General features: G+C 45.4%; 1 protein-coding gene across 9 annotated transcripts in view; it reads right to left on the minus strand.

Moving 5' to 3' along the window:
* Window positions 1-25,778, minus strand: part of setd5 (SET domain containing 5) — a 35,973-nt gene that overhangs the window by 7,042 nt on the left and 3,153 nt on the right. For 4 of the 9 annotated variants that reach the window (XM_079511231.1, XM_079511230.1, XM_079511233.1 and 1 more), the window contains exons 2-21: window positions 15,614-15,868; window positions 13,916-14,018; window positions 12,386-12,651; window positions 11,801-11,859; window positions 10,672-10,859; window positions 9,140-9,178; window positions 8,622-8,945; window positions 7,954-8,102; window positions 7,654-7,771; window positions 7,443-7,552; window positions 7,032-7,296; window positions 6,696-6,779; window positions 6,405-6,572; window positions 5,914-6,300; window positions 5,494-5,757; window positions 4,852-4,969; window positions 4,474-4,706; window positions 4,249-4,305; window positions 3,643-4,134; window positions 3,112-3,204 (exon numbers count right to left, since the gene is read on the minus strand). In XM_079511231.1, coding sequence (XP_079367357.1) covers window positions 3,112-3,204; window positions 3,643-4,134; window positions 4,249-4,305; window positions 4,474-4,706; window positions 4,852-4,969; window positions 5,494-5,757; window positions 5,914-6,300; window positions 6,405-6,572; window positions 6,696-6,779; window positions 7,032-7,296; window positions 7,443-7,552; window positions 7,654-7,771; window positions 7,954-8,102; window positions 8,622-8,945; window positions 9,140-9,178; window positions 10,672-10,859; window positions 11,801-11,859; window positions 12,386-12,651; window positions 13,916-14,018; window positions 15,614-15,684 — 3,588 coding nt within the window. In that variant the 5' untranslated portion in view covers window positions 15,685-15,868. The remainder of the gene's footprint in view (window positions 1-3,111; window positions 3,205-3,642; window positions 4,135-4,248; window positions 4,306-4,473; window positions 4,707-4,851; window positions 4,970-5,493; window positions 5,758-5,913; window positions 6,301-6,404; window positions 6,573-6,695; window positions 6,780-7,031; window positions 7,297-7,442; window positions 7,553-7,653; window positions 7,772-7,953; window positions 8,103-8,621; window positions 8,946-9,139; window positions 9,179-10,671; window positions 10,860-11,800; window positions 11,860-12,385; window positions 12,652-13,915; window positions 14,019-15,613; window positions 15,869-25,778) is intronic. The other 5 variants (XM_079511236.1, XM_079511235.1, XM_079511234.1 and 2 more) reach the window with 5 other exon arrangements.

The following is a 25,778-nucleotide window of genomic DNA, read 5'->3' on the forward strand; positions in this document are numbered from 1 at the left end:
TGTTGGTGTCACAGCTAAGGGTTTCACCAACTAGTCAACTACTGTGCCCAGCACCCAGTAGCTAAGACCTGAACCCCTGGGGTCGGCCATCGGACGCTTCTCTGCTAGAAGCAGACCATGTACCCTCGCTGGTGGTGTCTACGCTCCAAGGGGTATGTTATGTATTACAATTCTGGTGCCAGCTCTCAACTCATCGAAATCAAAATGTCTGTAGTCAAAAGGTCCAGACAAATCCCTAGCCTAGTTAGCGAGGTCGACAGGTCAACTACCACCAAGATGGTAGATCCTTAGTGTACATGCTTCCTGATTCCCAAACTCAGGAGCAGGTGGTCAGCAGCACAACTTTTCCTAGTTGCGTGTTAGTTACCGTGGGCCAATCAGAGCCTCCCTGTACTTAAAGCATGTGGATTCCATTGTACAGCTTCTACATCGCTTCCAGCAAGACACGGTTAAGAAACACAGCCTAACACGCATACTGACTGCAGAATCCATGGTAGTTCTCTCTTTCAGATCTGGGTGAACAAACGGTCTCTACTTGGACCCAAGTGGCACAGAAACAGGAGGGCCAGTGTATCCAGGCATTGTGGCCAGGCCCTCTTAATGTTGGAGAAAGAGAACGTAACATACCCTCCTGGCCTGCAGCACTGGAAGAGTTGCTTGAACATAAACATGCTGAAACTCTATCAGTGTTCTTAGAACTCAGGCACTTTACACCAGCCCTGAGAAATTGGCATGTTCTCATCCGGACAGACAACACAAATCAACCATCAGTGTCTGCAGATAAAGCCCCTCCCCATACTGCTTTGGTCCAATCACAGCTAAGCATAACATGGGTTAGACAAACCTCTCCACCAATAGTTTTCCTATGTGATAAAACAGTGTTTTAAAAGAGAAATGCCATGCACACATTTTTCCAGTGCATATGGCAGGCCTTGTTGACGGATTTGGAAGAGATTTTGAAGGTCTGGTTCCAGTATTTAAATGTGTAAAATCCATGATATTTACATTGAAATGAATGAGCCCGGCTGGAAAGTGTGTAAGTGGGAGTGTCTAAGTGGGAGAGGCCAGGTCTTAGCTATAGGTGAATTGGGCATTCCCTAACTGTGTGAGTGGGAGTGTCTAAGTGGGAGAGGCCAGGTCTTAGCTATAGGTGAATTGGGCATTCCTTAACTGTGTGAGTGGGAGTGTCTAAGTGGGAGAGGCCAGGTCTTAGCTATAGGTGAATTGGGCATTCCTTAACTGTGTGAGTGGGAGTGTCTAAGTGGGAGAGGCCAGGTCTTAGCTATAGGTGAATTGGGCATTCCCTAACTGTGTGAGTGAGGGTGTCTAAGTGGGAGAGGCCAGGTCTTAGCTATAGGTGAATTGGGCATTCCCTAACTTTGCGAGGCTCAGGGCTGTGCATCTTGTGGGTGTGCCGAATGGTTCCGGTCTGCCGGATGAAATGGGGATTCGGAGAAACAGTATGGCACCTGAATCCTGGTTATAGCTGAATGCTTGAACCCACTTCTAGCATCTTGTGACCAGTCAATGGTCCACACACAATTCAATCAAGAGTGTATTCTTCACCACTCAGAAGGTACAATCCGTGTGTGTCCATGTGGCCAGATGTGTTTTCTTAATTTTAGACTAGTTGTTAAGTCTCGTAAACGTCAGTAAAATTACCGTAGTCATTGTGCACATTCTTAGTCATTTTACAAATCACAGTGTCTTCCTGTGCCCAAGAAGTGCCACTCTACCAGGATGTGTCTACATCATGGGTTGCCTTGAGGGGAGTTCACATTTATGCCCCTGCTACCTGTGCTTCATCATGCATTTTAACCCAGTTATGCTGTGGTTACAACAGCCATTTTATCAACGCCTTATGTCCCTGAGCACGGTGAGCTTTCCTCATGACCTTTCTGGTATAAGTGTCATCCAATGCTAGATGTACAGCCTCTGGCGGTCAGGAAGAATGAAACAGAACGAGAGTTATACATGTAACAGAGATTCCATGAATTCTGGGTGACCGCCAAAGTTCTCTGCCACTCTTAACGTTGAGATTCTTTTGAGACAGATTAAGGGATGACCTAGGATTTTATACAGGAGGTGTAAGCGCCGTCATCCCAGATCACAGGTGACATTGTTGGGATAATTACTTGACCTGTGCGAGATGGCAGCATCAATTGCAAAACCCCCGCCTCGGGCAGTCATCCAAAATGAATACACCGCAACTGTGTAACTCTCGCTTTTGTCCATTGTTAGTAACACACATCATTTGAGCAAACAGGCAACTCTGAAATGAACCACACCACGATGCAACCACTTTCAAATGAAAAACAGCACACACAACAAACACACACAAAACAAAATCTAGTCAACATCCAGACCCCCCAGTACACACGCACAATGTATGTATACGCCTACACTAGACAAAAAATGAGAATGAAAGAGCTCATTCTGGCTTAATGTCATCATGGCACAAGCAAGACACTGGAGGGAACAGTGTGGGACAGATGGACAACAAGGAGAGAGGGGTGGGGTGGGGGGGGGGGCAGATACTGAGATGGATGGATAGATGTTTGAAAGAGTTGAGAAGATATTGAAGAAGGCAGCTGCAATCTCAGGAGAATGACCATTGATAGAGAGTTACTGCGTGCCTGTGAAGGCAATTAGATATTTTTTACACTTTTACACATTTCAGTGAAGCTTTCAACGTAGCATTTATTTCTACATTTGGTATACTTTCAGGCTTATAAAGAGGGCAGCTGGGTCGATCATGTTTGATGGCTGATAGATGGACTCAGGATCACACATAGGAAAGAGCCATGGATGAAATAGAGCCTAAATAAAGGAGCCAGAGGTTAGTCTAAGCTCAGGCAGGCATCAACAAATCATCGGCCTCCTGCATTGAAGCAATGGATGGATCCAAACACGCTCCAAGACAGCTGCACTAAATAACTTAAATTGAATTGATAACAAAGATTCCTCTTCAAAACTGTGCAGTACGTAAGAGGGTGGCATTGTGGGAGCATGGAGTTGGGTGTCGTATGCGGATGCAAAAAACAAAACAAAAAAACAAACATATTTACATGCACACTTCTATAGATGTAGTTGTATAGGGAGAATATTCACCATATTTTGTACTGGCTTGTATTCACTTCTTACAGCTATAGCCTGGTAATCTGGTTTCCCTGTCAGCAGACTAATGGTAGACTGGTTGGCCCTCTGCCTTGGAAGAAAAGTGGAAGAGAGACTTGGCAAAAAAAAAAAAATAGAACTTCAAGGTGCACTGAGGACGAGGGAAGGGGGAGCGAAGGAGAGGAGGAGGGATGGGGAGGAAGGGTAAAAGCGACAGAGTCTAAATAATTTCATAAACTTTAAATGTTTTGCGGATTTACATTCCTAGCTTCGTTGTTGGTTTCGTTGTTTGTTGTTCAATTGAGGCCAATTGATATAATTTAACAGTAAAACAAGTAAATGAGCAGAAACAGAGAAAGAAAGGAAAAGAACATATTGCGTATCTTGATTTTACACAATTTGCAGGTATCACACTTAAAAGAGTCACTCAAGAGGTTGTGATGAGGTACCCGACTGCACCTTAAAACGAACACCTTCATAGTGCTGCTACGTCGAGACAATAGTAATAACAGCCATACAACTTGCCTTCTTCTTCTGTGGTGGGTTACTGGTGTGTGGTGGTGTGCCGCTGTCTGGGTAGCCTCCTCCGTAATGCGGCTCGCCATAGGGCGACATGGAGCCAGGACCTGCCTCTCCTAGTAGTCCCTGGCCGCTCATGGTACTGTAGAATGAGTCTGCTGGGGAGAAGCTTCCCTCCGACTGGGAGAGACGTCTGTCTGTGGCTGCAGGGTTTCCCAAATTGGCGTTGAGGGGCGAGCAGGTGTATATGAGGTTGAACTCTGTCCTGAAGGCCTGCTCCCTGCTCTGGGTGTGTGGGCCCGAGTCTGGGGGTGGGCACGAAGCTGGGGTGAGAGAGCCAGCCCCTAAGGAGGCCGAACCCAGGGATTCGTGGCCTGGCGGCCCTCCGGAGAGGGAGAAGTCGTCCGAGGTCATAGGTACAGGGCTCTCCAAGCAGCAGGGGAGGGAGAGGTCAGGAAATTGGGGCCGGGGGACGTCAAAGTCTGTTCGCAGACACGGCTGGAGGAAGTCAACAACAAACCAAATTAATTGTTGGCAACAACAATGCATCACTAGCGTCAAGCAAGGTACATCTCAATGCTTTATTATGTGTTAGTGAGGGTGAATAGCTACCTCAGGAGAGATGGACTCTGGTCGGTGGGCAGGAGAGGCCTCGGGTGATGATATATTCTGGATAGAAAGGCAGAAAAACATGGTTAGTGACCAAAGTATTCCCAATGCGGAAAATAATTGTGTCCCAAGTAAAGGGCATGTGCATCTGAATGTTAGTAAAGGTCTAAAAGATATACAGTATTGGGAGTGCCAATGGCTTCAACTCAATTGTGTACATGTGTGTACCTCGAACTGCAGTGGCGTGTTGCATCGGCTGGTGGGCAGTGAGGGCAGGGGCGAGTAGGCCAGGCCGTTGGGCAGCAGGGAGCTGTGACACGAGGTGTTCAGCAGTGGGTGCAGAGCGTCCTCTGGGAGTGGGGGCGTGATGGGCGACAAGGGGCGAAGCAGGTGCTCCGAGGGCACCGGGGCCATTTCCGCAGCACACTTCGAATGCCGCTTCTTGAAGGGCGCGTTGACTTCTGGAACAGAGAGAATGGGATGGCAGGGATAGATGACGCACATTAAACCTACTGGTTATAGGTGCTCAAAACACACCGTTTAAGCTGAATGAAAATGAAAAATGGTTTAATGGCAGTGAATGGAGGGACGGCGGTAGGTAGGTACCGTTCGACAGGGGATTGGGCGTGGATCTGCTGCTGGTACTTTGGTGTGAGGAGGTGGACTCGGTGCCATCCTCCAGACTAGCCGAGCAGCTCTCATCCTCCGCCTGCTTGATCCACCTCTGTGATACGGACAGCAACACACAGGAACGTTGAGCATATAACATGCCGTACGGCAGCTGGTCTTGTTACTTATCCATTCACTATTCACGTTTTGAAAGCTTGTCCTGAGGCTGATTGTATAAACGCATTCTAAATCGTAAACTAAGTTATATTTAAATATAATTATTCAAAAAACAAAACAAACGTGTACATATAGCATTAAAAATGCAATTCATTAAAACAAATGCTGTCCCGGATTGAAAAGGTATAAAGACGTATAGGTTAGGTTACAACATGTCCAAATGGGTTAATAGTACTAGTATATTCTCATTACACAAAGTTTAGTTTTTTATTATTAATAAATGCTATGGAAAAAAAAATCTACCTCGTAAAGTAAAGACAAGCGATTTTTTTCTTTACATGCTTCTTTGCTTCTTTACATGCTTCTTTAACATGCACACGTTGATTTTAATGAACTAGAGAATGAACTGTACATGGGCATAAACAATATTCTGTATTTGATTCTATCCCCTTGTTTTCTGACCTTCTTGTAGCAGCCGTAGGTGCCGTCCATCTGGAGTGGCCGAGGTCGGCGCCTCTCAGGGTTGAACGGCGAGCCGAAGCGTATGTAGTGTTTTGGCGCAGTACATATGAGGGGAGAGGAGTTGGACAGGCCGGGCAGCATGTTGAGAGTGGTGGCCAGCACCGTGGGGTCCGTGGTGATGCGCAGTGGTCGCTCTATGGGCACCTCCTGCTGGAATTTATCCCCGCCAGGGATCTTGTCATTGAGCCACTCCGTCACCAGGTACTGGGGGAGGAGGAGAAACTGAGATTACATTACTTGTACTTCACCAAAACACTAAACCATGCATGGCGTGCCAAGTATTTTACCATGTGGTTATGGTTTATGACCCCCGATTACCCAAACCCTGTATTTCAACCGTTTTGCTCCCCGTGTTCTAACCTTCTTGGTCTTGGGGTAGCGCATATTCGATTTATTCAGGCATGTGGGACCGTGGCTCTCCGTTTCAGGGAGCTGACTGAGCCCCAGGCTGCTCTCCCCTAGTCCGAGCTCAGCGCCAGTTGGTCCCTGGAGCCTTTCCTCGTCCAGGACGGATCCTTGCTCGGCGGCTGCAGCAGCGGCTGCCGCGGCCGCTGTAGCGGCCTGCTGGGCCAGGGCCTGCCGCTGGCGACGTGCACGCTGTGATGAGCTGGAGCGGTAGCGCGACATGCGGCTCTTGGGACGTGGTTTGGTAGAGCGGGCCGGGGGAGGCTTAGGGGGACCTGCAGGGGCAGGGAGGTTGGAGGTCGAAGATGATGCCGCTCTTTCACCTTCTATTGATGAGGGTTCCTGTGGGAGAGGGGGTTGCTGCGTTAGTGTCAGACATAGAATCAATTGATAGCAAAGAAAAAGAGAAAAAAACAATTTTGCCATCAGAAAGAAGTTCCACTGACTGTGACGTAGGTGGTGCGACGGGTACAGATTCCCACCGCAGTGTTATGGGGTCCAGCACCGTTTCCCCCGGTGGGGTTCCCTGCTCCTTCCTCTGGCTCTACACCCTCCTCCTTGGGCTCTTCTGCTCCACCCAGCCTCCTCCTCCTCTTCTCCAGACTGTCCAAAGCCTGCAGAAATAGAGAAAGAAATATAGAGAAGCGGGGATTGGGTTACAGAGCTCGTGTCAAAACTACCACTAAGGGCCAGTGATAAAATGTATTGATTATGTTAGATTTATATAAGTGACATACTCTTCTGCTGGAGAGGAGGACCCCATTTTCATCCACCTCCCCTTCCTCTCCCTCCTCATGCTTCAGCCTGTCCAGAAGTCCCTCCTGCACATAACACACACACAAAGCATGTGAGGAAAAGCTCAGCCCGGCAGGAAATTCCAAATATTCAAAAAGTCACACCCCCTGGCAACACGTACTATGTGGTTAGGCCACACAAACAAACATGAACCATAACAGCAATAATCAACAGAACAAAACATGCCACTAGGAGGTGACTCACTGCATCTGCAGACTCCCACTCACATTTTCGACATTAACTTACAAAGTGACACTACTACTAATCTAGCCGCCCACCTCTGTGTCACTGGCTCCCTGCATCTCCCTAGCATCGCCGTGCTGGTCCAGGGGCTGGCTGCTTTCGTCCGAGGTGCCCCCCGCGGCCTGGCCACCTTCCAGCTCTCTCCTGCGAGCCTTCCTCCGCCGAGTCTCTGCTCCCGCCAGCGAGGGCGGGCTGGACAGGGAAGGGGAGCAGAGCAGGCTCTCCCTGGGGCTCAGGTTGTGTTTCTGTACTGGGCAGTTTTGGTTGCCCTTGTGACAAGCACAGTCCACCTTATAGTTGCTGCCAGTTTGTTATGAGAGAGTAGAAAGACAGAATTGACATTGTGATAAAATGTCAAAACAAACATCAATTTAAAACATTGTGAAATCCTGACGTAGAAGTGAAACCCAGTGTTAACAGAGGGGGGTATGGGATGCATTACTAACCAGCTGTTGAACTCGTAGTCAAATCCAATGGAGACTTCGGCATCCTTTGTGATTTGACTGACAGCATAGATACACAAGTGGATCATACCCTCTGAGATCATATGTCGCACCTAGGGAAAAGTGCAGGTCATTGAAATCTATTTAAATTACCCTCCAATAAATGTATAGGCTTACTGCCTGATTTGTACAGTTTAGAAACGAAATAACTGACCTCAGCATTGGGTGTGCAGGACCTCCTGATAAAGCGAGCATCGTTCCCAAAGGTTCGTGCATCCACGCACATCTCCATCTCATTGAATTTGGAGTAAAACAGCACGAAAGGGTAGGGCCTTGAAAAACACAATCAAAACCATGTGAAAATTGGAAACAGGACAAAATATTAAAGTAAGACAAACCAGGTGTTGGTTAAAAATCCAAGACAAACAAAGCTGAATTACAATCCAACCAGTCCTTTGAGAAATGGAAATGTTAACCGTCTAGCACAGACACACAGATTATTGCATCTCCTTACTTTTTGAAGAAGTGCCCGTTGACCTCAAACTGTTGTTTGAGCATGACCTTGCCACGGTATTCGATGATGAGGGTGTCGGGCTCTAGGTTCTTGGCTGCTCGCAGGATTTTCCGGTGTTTCTGAACTCGCGTTACCCGTCCCAGCTGGAGCTGGAACGAACAGACCCGTTATTTACCTTCAACAAGAGCAGGCTCAGGAAGTAGCCGCCATGTCACATTGATGCATGAACTGCACCTTCACTCCAATCATGTCAACAATATTACAAGCTACTCAAAATAGGAGAGACACAGCTTTGCTGATACAAGCAGTAACTGGGTGAGTAATGGAACAGAGAAACATGTACCTATATTCTAGAAGGGCCGTTTATAAAATTCCAATCACAATAAGGTCATTGTGAAACTTGGCAAATGATTCAAACATCTTATTTAGTCAGCTGCTGCACCTTGCCCTCATCTTCCGGACCATAACACAAGGGTTAATATCCAGAACATTGTACATCCCTTCTCCAGTTCGCCACATCCCCCAAGCTCACAGAGTCATAATAAAATCATAGAGGCCATTACACACATCACAATGCATAACAAAGGCATTATCATTACAGCTATAATAATGCAGTGCTACAGTATTTGCCCTCATACAACCCGGTTCTCTTTGTCGGTCAGACTGACCTGCATCTGGGAGCCTAGCACTGTGTTGTTACAGGCCAGCTCTGTGTGGTTGATGGTGTCCGTGGTGTCTACAGAGGCCTGCCCAGCGGTGGAACACGACGATGAAGAAGAGGCCAACGGGGACGTCATGGAGTCGCCTTCCTCCTCCGTCTTGGCGATAGTGGGCGTGGCGCTGGCGGAGCGGTGCCGCTTCAGCAGAGTCTGAACGTCAGCACTGTACTGGTTGGCCAGCGCCTCCTCATACTGGTCCGTCCACTGGCGGATCTTGGTCTCCCAGCCCTCAGCAGAGTTTTCGTCCAGCACGTTGGCCTCCGTTGTAGAGGTCTGTGGGGAGAGAGGGTTGCACGCAGGTTTGTAAGAGGTCAACATGAACTTTTAGTCGAGACCCAGAGTTAGTTTATAAGAACAAGCAGCTTTGGCAACGTGGTGGAAATATTATGGCTTTAATGATGACTGAGAGGCAGAAGTGGAATTGGTTTTATGCAAAGTTAGAAATAAAATAAATCCAAGTCTCTTACTTTCATCCTCATGGACTTTCTAGAACCCTCTCTGAAGGCCTGAAGAAGAGAACATGGAATGAAGTCATGTATATACATGACAATGTTATTATGTCACCACTCTGCATACCCTCTGTTACATTTGAGGAAGTTCATGCCACTTGAAGCACTTCCCTTTGTGGGTGACAGAGCATCGTCAATGTTCATAAGACCAAGGTCTATGGCATGTCAAACACAGCAAAATCCAAAGTGTTAATTTAAATCCTTAACCTAGTATCATGCTCAACCCCACCCTCTCCTTCTAGCCCCAGCCAAAATATAAATTATTTCACTTACGAAACATTGCCTGCCCTGCCCCTGACCCAAACTATAATTTACTGCTGCAGAAACACTCATTCATGATTTTATTACATCCTGGCTTGATTACTGCAACAGCCTTCTTTAGGGTACTACCACTAGTCATCAATAAACTACTACAGTATGTAAAAAAAAAAAAAGAAAACGTCACTGCCCACTACAAAGCAGTACCCGATCCATCCAATCTAGCTCCCCCCTACCTCTCCAACCTCCTCCACATCATGTCCCCTCCCACTCCCTCAGCTCCGGTGACGCCAAACTCCTCGAAATCCTCAGGACCGAGCGCTGAACCTGGGTTGACAAGGTGTTCTCAGTTGCCAGCCCCTCTCTGTGTAACGCAATGCAAAGCAGCACCTGTCCTCTATTCTTTTAAAACCATCCTCAAAACCGAGACTTGCCTTAATGCATTTAATTGTAACTTTTTTTTGGTAGGCTCCATGTCTTTTGATTTAATATAAACATGTTGAATATTACGTGTCCTGCATCTGTGACACAAAGTAACCTGGGAAGAACACAGCTATCAAAGTGTCGCATCATATCTTTACTGTTAACGCTACATTGTAAAGAACAAATAAAAAACGAGCGCCACATGTTTACAATGACTGTTAGCCCACTTAATTGTGAAATAATCTGTCTTGTTTTTGTCTGCATCCTAAACTTGATTAATTCTGCCAAGTTTCCTCTTTAATCTAGTTGACAGCATTAGACAGATACTATTGTTTATTTGTTTCAGACACAAATACAGGTATTTGGAGTGGCATGTCTGTGTCTTGAAAGATCACCTGTGGGTCCTGGGACTCATTGAAGGGTTCGACATTGCTGTTTGAGTACCAAGAAACACGCTCTATAAGATGTATTAAAATTTAAAATTACTATAACTAATAGTGTAGAAATTTGAAATTTACTCTGAAACTCTTTACACTTTCAGAGTTGAATTAACACTCCAGATTTTGTCTTGCACGATTCTCTTGCATTGTGAAGCATCCCGTATTTATTCATTTACAGCAGTTTGCAGGTCTGAAAATTGTCAAAACATAACATACAGAAGAAAGCTGAAGTACAATTACAGCTACACTGCTGTGCACCATACATAAATTACATGTATTTAATTTGGTGTCGGACCATGCCAAAGTATAGGCGTTATGCAGTAGAGGTTATAAACTATAGCATGTATTGGCCTGTAGTCATGCACACACCTTGACCTTCTTGCTCTTGGGCGTTCCGCGGGTCTTCTCCGTGCTCTTCTTCCTCTTCTTGGACTTGTTCCTTTTCACACGTTTGACCGTGAGCGTGATGCTGGTCGGCGTGTGCTGCGTAGCCGTGTACGATACCGTGGAGGGGGACACCTCCTCATCGCCGCTCTCTGTCGCACTGCTCTCCCCGACTATAGACATAGATTGAAAGAGAACAACGATAACAGTTTGTATGTATAAGCAGGTTTCGGTACCTGCCATTGGCCGGGTTATCGTGCGTCTCTCTCCGACCCTCTCCCCGTTTTGTGCATCTCCAACATCGCATTTGTCTTGATTTTTAAATGTATATATTTATTATTTTGTTTGTATAGTCTGTTGGGTGCTGTATGTGATTTTAAATGTTGCCAATAGAAGTATTCTATTTTACTACACAGATTTTCAACCTTATCTTCATAACAGGTCCTCACTGATGGTCATTCTAAGATGGCACAATTTGTCTACTTGCTCTGCGACTCATTGGTGGGCTATGAACAGTTCCGAAATCTGCCTACCAATGACCACCAATGGGGATTCCAATCTAATAGAAACTATAGACTTTCACTTCCTAGAAAGTTAGCATGCTATAATATAAGCCATTGTACTTGCATTAATAAAACAATTAACAATTAATACAACAAAATAAATTAAGTTTGAACTCTTGTTTGAAATCACCAAAACGAAAGACGATGATGTCACTGGCAGGCAGGTTTCTTAACCACTTCCCTTGTCTGAGACACAGACCAAGTAGACAGAGCATTTACAGGACAAATTATATGAATATAGGTTGAAAATCAGTTAAGTGGTCAGGCATGTTCATTGTTTACCCCATTTAATTTTACATGAAATGTTATTGTTTGAGCATTTAAAAATAATACATGTGAAAAATATAATTATTTTTGAAAGAAACAGCTGCCGTTACCATTATATTACAGATAAGGTATAAAATGCAAATACTAGCCCAATATATACTTCTAACAATTTTGGTTATTTACTAATTACTCAATACTCTCTATAAAGTACAAAATGTCAAAGGAGTTATTTAATTTAAATGTTATGTGTATTTTAAAAAAAAACATTAAATGTTCAGCTGTACCTGAGACATTCTCTGGTTTCCGGCGTAGGCCCTCTGCACCTTTCCTCCTGTCCAGCCCCCTACCATGCAAAAGAAAAATCAAGAAAAACTTGAATCAGACCCATCAACAGACCGTGGAAAATGTTCAGCAAACAATTCAGAAATGGGCTATGTGAACACAGAATAACTCTTCCTACTTCAGGGCTGCTGCCCTACTTCCTCCACAGGTGTCACCGATGATACTAATTAAGGCTCTGTTCCATTTAGTGTACAGTGGTTCTAAAACGTTTTAATTTCAAGGACCCCCATAACTCAAGTGTACAAATTTGTACACTCTCAGAGTTACACACCATTTGGCCATTTGGAACCCACTCAATGACACTTTGAGAACCACTGGTGTAGCAGAGTGTTTCCAGTGAGCCAACATGCACAATAGCAGCACCCTGACTCTGTTTGACCAGAATGGAACAGAGCTTGCATTAGTATCAGCGGTAACACCTGTGAAGGAAGTAGGAGGAAGCCCAAGTTCTTTCCTAAAATGGCATGTGTGCATAGAACCCATTCACCATGGCATTGGTAAGTATCGACTTGGTAGAGAAGGCTGACCTGCAGCTGTCACACTTGATGAGCAGGCCATCTTGCGTCAGGCTGCAGTGACACCAGCCAGCCACAGTGCCGTCGTCCTCGGAGGAGCTGTCGCTGTCTGCCGAGTTGTCCTCAATGTTGTCGTGGCGGTAGCGGGGGTCGCGCACCACACCGTTGAGCTCCATGCGGGGGATGATGGTTTGGGAGAGCGGGGAGGCGGGCGGGGTTGGGGGAGGGGGCGCGCCATAGTTGTGATCCTGACAACACACAACGGAAGACTGTTGCATCTTCAAACAACGGGTGTTCAGGCAAAAAAACAAAAAAAAGGGAAAACGAAAAATGGAGACGAATGAAAATGAGGGCAAAGGAAGGCATACGAAACAGTACAGCTGTTAATAAAGGGCAGTTTTGCGCGTTGTGATCACAGAGGCTCATCACCTGTATGTGGAGTCAATTTATTCATGAGACACCAGTCAACACTACCTCTAATTTATTGTGGGCAATAAGACCACCGTTTATTATTCATCATTGGCTACTCTCTCTTTCAAAGTTTTAAGCGGTACTAGCTGCTTCTACAGCATTCCGACTGTTTGCATGTATGTATGAATACAGCATAGCAATTTGTCAGCCAGGTAACACAAATACATAGTCTTTCTCTCAAGCATATTAATAACTTGTGTTGTAAAATGTTAATGTGAAAAGCAAAATCACTTTAATAATGTATGCAATTGAAGCTGTCATAAATGCAATCACTGTGGGCATACAGAAAAGTTGCATACCTGAACCTTTGTCATACTATCAAGTGGCTATAATTAGAATCAGGTGCTCCAAAGCAGGTGCAAATAATTAGAACAATATTGATTCTAGATCACTGACAGGTCTATGTTACACCAACTTCAGTCCAAGAGCTAAAATGGTGTCCATGAACTACAGAGTAACATCAAGGGATCTAACGGCATCGCCATATTCTGCCCCAGGGCCCTGCCTGTCATCAGTCTACCATGAATTTCACACAGTACCAGAGAGCTTGACAAGCATGTAAATGGACTCGACTGAAATGTTATCTTACAACAAGCCTTAGCCAATCATTCAAAACAGTCCATGAGTCCAATAATGGTTCAGAGAGAACCAAGTCAGGTTATAATGACAGAGACAAAGCCAACATCTTGATCCTCTAAAACACATTGAGACTCTAGTCTACAGCCTGACTTGACCCGATTACAGCATGCCAGAAACAGAAAGCCCTCTGACAGCACACAGCTGAAGTTGTGTAAAGAGAAGTGGGTGGAATTGGAAATTCCTTCCAGTTGACATCAGAGGCTCTTAGAGATCGAGTCTACATGGGTTATTTCTGCCAAAGGTGAAGAAGTTAGAGGTGTATTCACTATTCAGTGCTCTAAACACGGACATTTCTGATTATTTTTGTTAGAATAGTTTAAGTTCCACTGTTCCAGTGATATTTGTTGCACTTGCATTAGTCAACCTTAATCCGTCAATATCCACATGCACAAGCAGTTGCATTTGAAGGTTCAAAGAGACGTGTAAACTCACAGCATATGGTAGTCCCCGATACCCATGACTCTGGGCGCTGCCACAGCTCTGGCTGTTGTAGTTTTTCTCATTCACGGCAGGACTAGCTTCCACTGACTCAGGGCTGTGAGAGAGAAAAGAAAGTTGATGAACCAAACACGAATCCTGTGGTTGGTGGTCAACGAATCAGCTTCAATAAGCTGCTCAATAACGACAACTACAATGTAAACAACTTAAAGAAAAAGCTAATTCATATTCATAACACAGACTAAACCTTCAGTTGACCACTAGATGGTAGCACAACTCAATACATCTTGTCCAGAGGGAGCCTGGGAGAAACACAATTCAGGAAATGGAATGTGGGACGCCATTATGTTATGCAACTGCCATTGCCCTTTAGCTGAGGTCTGGTGGTCAGAGAGCACAACCTTGCCTTCAGTTAACAGACTCCAGCCCTCTGTAATGCTGAAGTAAGCTCAAATGTCAGAACAATCCAAACAAGAAATTGTTACACGTGAGATCTGTGATCATATCGGACAATGCCCATTTTCACCCCAATTTAGAGTCTCCCGGCTGCATCTAGGGTCCGGGACAAAATTAGTAGGGGGGTGGACGAGAGGAGTATGCTGGGGAGGGGGTTGGAGAAGAGGGAAACTTATACCAGCTAGCTGCATTCCACGGGACCTCAAATCACGTCACCAGGCTAACCTCCATGGTGGCAGCGCCTGGTCCTACTTAGACTGTCTGTGTTCTCATCTACAACTGTCTGGGGCTATTTCCTCAGACACTGCTCAGGCCAGCAAGGCCCTGATGTAGAGACCCGATACGCTCTCCCTTCATTACACAGGGGTCAACGCCCTATTGTAGAGGGTTTCTGTATTCCAGGCGGCCTTTTTAGTTTGTATACTAACCCTGCCTGCCAGTTTAAATCCTTTATCTCTGCCTGGCCCTGGTCAATGTTGGGCAGTCAGTAACCCATTCCCTGCCAAGATTAATTAATAAATTCACCTCGTATTGCCAGCATTTTCCCCCGTTCAACCCTTATTTTGAAGAGCCAAGGATCTGTGACCGGATGTTATGTTTTCTAACTAGTGTGTGTGTTGTGCCATATCACTTCCGGTGCTGTGATGAGGGCAGAGAAACATGATCGCGAGGATCACAGCGTCGGCTATGGGCCGTGGAATAAACCTTGTTTTGACCAGAAATGCCATCTGGGACAAGGAATTGGAGATAAATGCGATTGAAAAAACAGATAGAACGGACACGGGTGCACAAGAAATTAAAAATGGTGCACTCCAGTCTTGTTGACATCATCACCTAGCAACCCAATGCTAATGTGAGTAGCATTACGACTTGATCGATCAAAAGCATTATGAAGACCAATTGGCATAGATTAATTCAAATGGCGTAGATCTACGCCAAAAGCGGGGAATGTGTATACTGAATATACTTGAATGGCATAAAAAACAATGCAAAAGGGCAAAGGTTCTACATTGAACTCAATGAAAATGTGTCCTTTGAAGCAGAATGATGCGACCAAATTGAATCCAAATTAATTTAGAGGAGTGGAAAATGACGAGTCAGGGTCAGTAGATCAGGGGATAGCAGGATAATGTCCAACATTACACACAGAACTCCTACAGCCTGTAAAGCGAGATTTCATCATGACAACTGTGCCCCGCCCCACCCCACTCCTTCACCCAGGTAGGATATACTCACTCTGATCCAGCAGCCATATCTGAGTAAGACGTTTCAGGTGTGGTGACTCCCAGCGCGATTACTATGCTCATGACGTCCAGCACAGCGACGCGAGGGAGTGTGGGGAAGAGGGGAAGGGGAGAGGGGAGGGGAGGGATGGGGGGAGGGAGGGGGGGGAGGGGGTTGGGGGTCACGGAGTCCCAACCGCAGCGTCAGACCACTCCAGGGGTGGGGTGCCGCTGAGCCGCAGCCCACGGCTCACGGACATGGGGAGACCTGAAGGACAGGACGAGAGACTATTAGCTTTACACACACACACACACACAGGCAATGGGTATAGGCCAGTGGTTTTCAACCGTTTTCATATTAAGGTCCACAATTTATTCAACATTTTTGAGCCACGGACCATCATTTGATGACATTTAGCCCAAGGTCTTCGAATATTTTGGTCATTGGATACGATTTTGTCCATAATTCCATGCTATGTTAATGTGGTGCCATAGGAGAGATAACAGGCAAATGTTGATCAAAATAACAATAAAGAATTGATCTATAAGGGTCCATTTGGATACCAACTCTCCATCATTTATTTGGGGACCACCTGGAACCCCCTCAAGGGCCACTGGTGGTCTCCGGACCACTGGTTGAAAACCACTGGTATAGGCAAATTATCAGCGAAAGCTGCATGAGCCATCATGTTGTGTGGCATGACAAACACTGCTTTCACTGCTCTTTTCCATGCATTTCGGTTTCATTTTATTTTATTTATCAATAACTAGTATGTAAACCATGACCATGGCTATCACCATACCACCATAGCACCACACATAATCTGTATTATTCATTGATAATTTGCCCCTACTCAGTAGGGGCAAATTATCAATGAATAATACAGATTCATGAATTAATAATATATAACGTTAAAAGATGCAGTACTCAAAAGCAGAAAACAGCTCTTTGGACAAGTGATCAATAGTTTTTAGTCCTCGCTACTCTGAAACCTAGTTCTATACTGGTTGGAGCATAGAAAACACCACATTGCCTTAGTGAGCTGGATTCAGCTCCGGCCCATTACACCAATGACTGTTTCAGCTGAAGAACACATGACAGGGAAACAGTCAATACAATCTCAAAGAACATAAATGTACATGGGCAAACATTCCTAATATCCTTAGTGAACATCCAAATTTGCTGAGTCACGTTGACAAAGAAGATTTTCTATATGGAGGGAGTATCAGGGAGATTTCTTTGCTCTCTTTTCAAATAACAATAACTTGATACAAGACAAAGGGTGATAGGAGCATCTCTTACAGAGGTTTCCAGTAACAATGGAAAACTATTCAGAGGCCAGAAAAACAACCAGCGGCTGCCTGGCTGAGACCCCCCCCTCCCCCCGCCAATACTGGGCCTGTATCGTAGGTGATGCAGTACCATGGAGAACCAACGGGGGTAGCTTTTTCTCCCAGACAGCCCGGAGGGGTGAGTCATCCAGCATGAGGCTGGGCTCTTGTCATGTGATCGCGCGCACTGCTGAAACACTGACCCACACTCCACTCCACTCTCCAATCTCTCTCTGTCGCTGTCCTTCGCTCACTCACTCACTCACTCATCCGCTCAGGCAGACGCACAGCTAGCGAGCTCCAACTCCAGCTGCAAAAAAAAAGGAGGAACAGGGCTTTCCATGCTCCTTTCACACGCTCGGTGAGGAAGAGGACTTGGCTCGGAGCGAACTGAGGTCATCCTCCGGCCAAAACCGCATACAAAGAAACACGGTCCCACACACAAATGCTACCCGATTCACATTCACTACAACACCGGGCCAAATGTATGTGGTTACCTTACACAACAGAAAATTGAGAGTACAATACTGAGAGGAAAAAAAGAGCCTGACATACCCTCCCCCTGTCCCCACCCCTCGAAAGAAAACCAGCCTGCCCAAAAGCCGCGAGACATAGACGATTATAATGGTTTATGAGGAGAAACTATCCACAGCAGTGGCGTCAAGAAAGATGCATGACATTTCTGTTGTAGTACCCCTAGCTACGAGCTGGCTGCCAATCTCACTCTCCACTGCCAAGGCAACCATAGCAGGGCTGGAGACTTCCAATAACGTCAAGGTCAGTTCACCATGCTCACTGAGTCACTGTGAATCGCACACAGAATGGCAGCCTGGTTCTATTAATTAGACAGACAGAGTGGGGTAAGCAAAGATACACATGCTTTATTAAGTTAATCTAAGGCAGTGCCCCGAGTTGGATACTGAGGAAAAGCTGAGGTGTGCTGCTGCCTGCTTCACACACCAGCGCTGGCAAAACACTCAGAAAGATGGTGTGTGGAACAAGTCAAATACCAGGATCTGCTCAATCTAAGTAGCACTTTATGCATAGCCTGCATGGGCAGCACATCAAATCTCCAATGTACTACTGTATATTATTAGGCTAATTCAGAAGATGTTGTGAAAGGTCCTTTTTTCCTTACATCCAACTGTATCACAAGAACAATCCTATTTTGGGAAATAGACATTTAGAACATTTAGAAGATTTCGGAATTGTGTCCATTTGTGGCCATTATAAATCGGTGATACACGATAACATCGCCAGCACTGTGGTGGTTGTCACATACACCGTTTATTATTCATTACAATTGATTCGCCACCCTCATTGCTCATGTTCTTTACATCTTCATAAATGGCCCTCATAGCGGCATAAGAAAACACCAGTTGGCACAAGCCTAGTCCGTAAATACCGTGATAATACCGCCCCAGTCTAATTGTGTCTCAGCACTACCTTCCGCATAGACATCCAGTTTGTTAACTGGGGAAAGGAGACAAAGGGACTGGTTATGCAACATGCTTGGAGCAGGAGGGTCAATATAAACAGTTAACACAGTTGGTGACAGTGACACATAACCCAAGATAGCATCAAAGTGCAATGTGTCCAACCAGAGCCGGTTCGTATGAAAAGCCACTTGGCTGGTTATTAGCCGTGTGGGTGATCCATGCCTCACTAAAATAGAGCTGCCGAGTGTTCCCTACTCTGGCCCACAAAGGGAGTTCACTATTTGGGCCTCTTCCAAGACAGACAGACGGTGTACCGAGGAGGTAAATTCCGAAGAAGGAAAGCCTTTCTTTGCCTCCCTAGCTCCCTCCCTTCCTTGCTCTTCTAACCATGAATACAGGGCTCATATTACGAGCAGGCTCTACAAAGTCTTTTCACTTCCACTAGAAGAGAGGCCATTTTGGAGAGCAGCCTGAGGACACAAATATGCATGCACACACACACACACACACACACACACACACACACACGCATGCACGCACGCACGCACACGCCACTCTCTTCAGATGCTGCTCAACAGTAACACCCCTTGTACCGCCCTGCGATAAAAATATTTTATTCCTTTTAATATGTAAATGAGTCCCCAGGGTGATATGGTGTATGCGTGTCGTCATCGCGGGAGGGACGGACCGACAATTAATTACAACACACAAGAAAATGCACAGGCACTCACTACACGTATACCGAAAGTGAACACCACACCTCACCATAACCTGGTAGACAAAAATAAAGTACTGATAGAATTAAAAAAATCACACCCGTGTGAACTGAGTGGTGCAAGGTCTTATTTTGGTCCGACGTAATGTCAGACGTAATGTCAGTGACCATAGTAACCATGCTCATTTTTGAATGGTGTAAACCACTCCTACAACTGGCTTTGTTATTGAGTGGTGTAAACCACTCCTACAACTGGCTTTGTTAGTCTGTCTGTCTGTGCTCAAAAAATGAGCACGGTTGCTATGGTCACCCAGTTCACACGGGTGTGATTTCATTACATCAGACATTACGTCAGACCACAGCTGATCAGTCTATATAAGACCTTACACCACTCAGTTCACACGGGTGTGATTTATTTGGTACGAACAAACATGGGTACAAAGCCAGTTGTTGGAGTGGTTTGCACCACTCAAAATCAGACCTGTCTGAAGTGAGAGGTGCAACAGCGCCCCCTGTAGGTACCCTAAACACACGGACAGAGAGACATAGGAGCTGGTTCTAAGAGTGGTTGCACCACTTAAAAATAGGTAGGCAGGCACTACTAGGCAGTAGGACACACACACACACACACACACACACACACACACACACACACACACACACACACACACACACACACACACACACACACACACACACACACACACACACACACACACACACACACACACACACACACACACACACACACACACACACACACACACACACACACACACACCACACACACACACACACACACACACACACACACACACACACACACACACACACACACACACACAGGAGTTGAAAGAATGACTGAAACAGGAGATCATAAGCGTATAGGCCTACTCATTCATATAGGTGCAGAGGACAGGGTTTTTTCCACTGGGAAACCCCCCGAAGTAACAGAGAGGGAACAGGGAAATAGCCTAAGGCAGCATGTCATTCACCAACTACTACTGCTGCTGGCTCAATGACCTTGCTGTGCTACTAGCCAATAAGACAGAAGGTTAGAAGCAGATAATGCCTTCCCCTGAGAGACAAACAGTGGAAGAACAAGAAGACAGAGACACACACACACTTTTTCTCTGTCGCATCTGAACAACCTTCTTATACGCACACTGATTTGTTAGTGGGTCTATGGTACAAGTGGGTTTTCCACATTTTTGTTTATTGAGAATCTTGTAACAAACAGGTGAAAAACAGTACCATTTCAGTTACAGTTTCCAATTCAAATCTAGTTTTGGCGAGTGAAACAACCATCACAGTTGTAAATACAGTCAAACCAAAAGGTAAAGAATTTGAGCACACGCATCTATAAGCAGGACTCTATAATGCATCACGTCTACAAATCCCCCACCCCCAATAACACACACACGCACACACAAACACACCATTGAGGCAGGATATGAAAACATCTGCCTCGCCTGGTCTCTGTGAATGTCGAGTTTCACTCGCTGAGATACAGGGGGAGGAAATTGAATATGGAGCACAGACAAATGAATATGCCCTGGCTTCAATACAAATCTGTGGATGGCCACAGAAAAAAAGATGGCTCATTTTAGATTATTCACACTCAACTCAGACACAATCACAAAGGTGCTACTGCTAACACATTCAAGCTTTCGTTCACATCAGCAAGCACACAAATATGTCAAGAACAATCTGGAAGACTAACATGTTTAGGTAATAAAACAATTAATAAAATCATGATTAAAAAACCAAAAACATGATGGATGTGTTGGTGCGATCGTGTGGTGACTGAACACTGACGAGAATGCCTGCACATAGCCTACCAGGCACAGCTGAATTTAATCTTACAATGTATTGTAGGCTAGACTAGTATTGTATTCCAAATTAATTCATGATTCTAAATAAATTAACAAAGAAAATCTAAGTGTTTTCAAAAACATTAAATCAGACCACATACATATGGACCTAAAAGAGCAGTGATACATCTATCTGAAAACAAGTCTTCGTGCCAGTGCTCTCCACAAAAACAAAAAACTACCAGACTAAATGATAGCTGCATGCTTTGGGAAGACTACCGTACCTTCCCACAGTAGCCCAATCCTTGTCCCCCAACAATTACACAGCGCAAGATCCGTCTGCGGCAGATACTGGATCTAAAATCTCTCCCCACATGTCAGAATGTGTGGGCGGCCATTCTAACTAGTAATAACACAAAGACATCGATATGCAGTAAGACTTCCTTTAGCGTGCTACTTTGAAGTTTGAACCGTGAATACATAGGTATAGTTAGGCTGTAAGGGTATATTCATCTGCCTTTATGTAACAACTAACAATGTGAATGAGCGATACCATATCCACTGACACACATATTTCAAGGGACCATGCTAGGGGTTATATGATATATCATCACTACACCCCCTTCTTATTATTATAATTTTTTTTATTGTAGCCATGATGGGTCTGTTCTCATGGTGAGCGAGCGGTCAAGCCAACGTCCTGGGAGCGCATTGCGGCCCTCCTATTAACACAACAATGTCCAGCTGCCTGAATGGACCGGGACCAGACCGTGGATGAGAGTCGCACAATGGAAAACAAAGGCCTAGCGGGTGCCATAGAGTGGAGGTGGGGGGGTACAGGGAGAGAGGTGGACAGAAGGGCCAGCGTGACACAAAATCAATCATCTGTTTCAGAGCAAACAGATCAGTCGCTGTCTGTGCGTGGCTCCGAAGTAACGCAGGGAAGGAAAGGGAGGTATGAATGAGCTAACGCTGCCTGTTTGGACTTGACCAGAGCCATATAATAGAAGAGTTGCGTTATTGAGGGGGCACGGAACAGCCCGGTCACGTGATCCCGGAAGCGCTCGGGCGCCCAGCTGCGCTCTCATGGAGAGCCTGATTAGGGACAGTTTGTGCGCCGGATGTTGACAGACTGCATGGCTCCGTCTTTTTAGCAAATCTAGAATTTCCTGTTTGAGAGCTAGCAAATTTAAGACATCCGGTTGCTTTCAGAATAAAGCGTCGTAAATTAAATAATTATTACATTACATTATTAGTATTATTTTTACATTACAGTTATGGTGAAGACACACATTATGCTTCTGTGTAAAAATAAGTAATTAAATAACGTAAAAAAGTTGTTAAATTTGCTAGCTCTCAAACAGGAAGTTCTAGATTTGCCAAAAAGACGGAGCCATGCAGTCTGTCAACATCCGGCGCACAAACTGTCCCTAATCAGGCTCTCCATGAGAGCGCAGCCGTCCCCAGTAGCGCTACATGCCGCCATTACGCAGGCCCCATGAAGTCAACGGAGTTTGCAGAACTCTGTTTTTTCTAAGGCTCTGGACTTGACTAGCCCCGTCTGACTTGCAATCCCCCACCAAGTCACAACAGAGCTGGCTGCCCTGCTACTGAAGAGAGAACCTGGCCGAGACTGACGCAACTGCAAGGCTAACGAAAGAAGGAAAAAAAAGGAGTAGCGCACCATAATGCCATATTAAAATGTGTGACTTTAGTGACTTAGTTTCCAATGTGATAGGTCACACAGTTAGCACTCAAGAAATGGCACGGTTGGTTAAGCTGGATTGTCCCTTAAAACATGGGGAGGCTGGATTTATTTTTGACATGAAGTAATGAATGAGGAAAATTGTGTAAAATAAGCTCCTGCACTGGCATAAGAGAGACGCATCAGAGCCAGCCATACAGATTGTCTCTTCTTCACCATGTGACACTGCATGACAAACACATTTACATGACATTTCCATTTCCTCTTTTGGCAGAGGGGTCGGCCCTGGCTCCACCTCGACGCAACACTCAACACACGTACATAGACGTGTACTAACAATATTCAGAGGTGTCACTCAGTTAAGGAGAAAAGAATAACTGAGGCTGGGCAACCATTTTGAATAGCTGCAGCTTCTGTCGTCTCACTCTCTTCTGCTACCTACCTACCTACCTACCTACGTATCTCTCTCATTCTCACACTCACATAGGGCTGTGGTTAGGGGACTTTATTGGAGCAAAATGGTGCTTTGAACAACGGCCAGGTTTTGGTGAGGAAACAAATCTGGGTTCAAAAGGTTCACAGGTAGTGTGCCATTCAAGTTTCAACCAGTTTGTATAGGTTACATGACTGAAACCCAAAACTGAATAAAATTAAATGGGGTAACTAAAACAATCATATCCCCCTCTTCCCCAATAGGAATAATTTTGGCTCCAGGTGATAGGAGTCAGGAGGGGGTAGGCTTGGGAATGGGAACACAGGAAAGACTTGGCATTGGCCATTTCCCCTTTTGTTTTCGTCTTTTAACACTGCTGTCTTGCATTATAAAATAGGGTAGCTGACTGTGAAAGGGTTAGGCGAGTAGCTTGACATCGGTGCAAATTAAGCTCTCCTGGGTTGTTTTTCTTCATTCCTATTTCCTTATTTGCTCCCCTCCCCCTTCTGACAACACCCTTTGAGCAAACAAGCTCAGAAATGTGCCTGCAGTTTTTGCAGTCGTCGTGTTTTGAGGACACTGCAAGCATGAGGCAGATCAAAGTGATTATATTTGACCATCTTTCGTGTCACCAGCACAAAGCTGATCTTACCATGTTCAGCCTCAACTCCTTTACTGTACTGTTTGCAATACACAGGGGAGACAGACAGGTCTTATGGGATGGATAGAATTGGTAAAAACCTAAAATGGCTGCCTCTTCTTCTCAAAGGAGGAAACTCTTACAGCAAGGCTTTCCCCCCCTGCACTAACATTTGGCTAGCTACCAAAGGAAGACCATGTTCTCTTCGAGAGGCAGAGAGAGAAAAGAGTGAAGGACAGAACATGAGGGTGCAATAAAAAGGAAGGAAAGAAAGGACATAAGGAAAGGGAGAGAGAGAGAGATGATTACGTAGCTCGCCTGCCTCTCCCAGCCTTGTTTTTTTCCCAGCCTCCTCCTCCTCCTCCTCCTCCATTATTCTCCCAAGAAGCCTTGCTCCTCGGCACAAAACAGAATTACCCAGCAGAGCACTCTGCAACACTGCTCCCCCTGTGCAGAGGCTGTGCTGAGGAATCAACACACCCCATTGGACCAGCTCCAGCGTGTCTGAGCCAATAGGACGGCACTAAAGAGGCAGGCGTCACAGCGACTTGTTTTTAACCCCATTGTACAAGCCGCCAGCCAGCAACACAGTCAGTCACACACAACTAGAGACGCTGCTGAAGAGACTCAAGAGAGGGTAGAATCAGAAGGAAAGGGAATGATAACAGAACAGAGGCACAAGCAAAACTTTTGATGGAATAAAATAAGGAAATACCAAATATGAATGCCCTGTTTTCTGCTGTCGTGAAAATAAAACAGTTAAAGAACACACTAAATTGCCATGGCCCAGATTAAATTCATACAATGCTTTTGAAAAGGTTTCTCAAGCCAGCATAATTTGCCAATAGGCCACCATACAATCATCAAGTTAGAAATTTGAGATTTCATGTAGATAAATTCAAGTTCATCTCTCTGTGCTACTCTTTAATCACTCACCCATATCCACATAGTTATAGATTGACAACTGCCGACTTGACTGACAAATAAAACACACATGCCACATCATTAACATGTCAATAGCTACACCTGCCCCCCATGTAATGACAGTGTCATCAGCATGCAAATAGCAAGCTAAAAAGGACGTTTTTCTCCGCCGCTCTTCCTATTCCTCACAGCAACATCCCCCTCTCCCTTTCCCCTTGAGCAGACTGCACTGAGATAGAATCCTGCCTTCCTCTTTTGGAAATGGGCCAGCATCCTGCTTCACTCCCTCTTGTACAAGCAACACACACACACACACACACACACACACACACACACACACACACACACACACACACACACACACACACACACACACACACACACACACACACACACACACACACACACACACACACACACACACACACACACACACACACACACACACACACACACACACACACACACACACACACACACACACACACACACACACACACACACACACACACACACACACACACACACACACTCTTCTTCACAATATAATAACTACTTCATTTTCAAAGGGAATGTTAACTGAGCACCTGGTTAGTTGAATTTATGACAACTTGGCATGAAATGCACATGACATGAAGGGAGAAACCATGCTTCCTTAGTGAAGATCTAAGGAGAACTGGGCCACAGTAACCTTGCCCGTCTGCACATTCCTCAGATCTCCAAAGTTTTCTGAGGCCCACATTGGGGGGAATTCCACATCACTCACTCTCTCACAGAGACACACAGACACACAGAGACACACACACACACACACACACACACACACACACACACACACACAGTACAGTGTTGCTCTCAAAGACATGTTACCAGACAATGTAGTAAGACTTTATTCCGTATGCCCTTCTCACTTAACACTCCTAACACTTTTATGCTTAACTGTTGCGTAACATAAGGCTGGTTGATGATAGGCCCATATATACATATGGCTGGTTTATTCACAGCGCAGCAGCAACTCAGGCAGTGCATTCTCAGCTCCCAGTATAGTAGGTTAAGCTAAGAAAGCACACCATTGTGCCTGCGTCCCAAATTCTCCTATCATTTCTTAGGGGCTGTGTACTCGTCTTTGTCTCTGCTAGTGAGCACAGCGTTTGTTCTAGATAACAAGAAGGGGTC

Source organism: Electrona antarctica (genome assembly GCF_951216825.1).
Source record: "Electrona antarctica genome assembly, chromosome: 9".
Classification (NCBI taxonomy): Eukaryota; Metazoa; Chordata; class Actinopteri; order Myctophiformes; family Myctophidae; genus Electrona; species Electrona antarctica.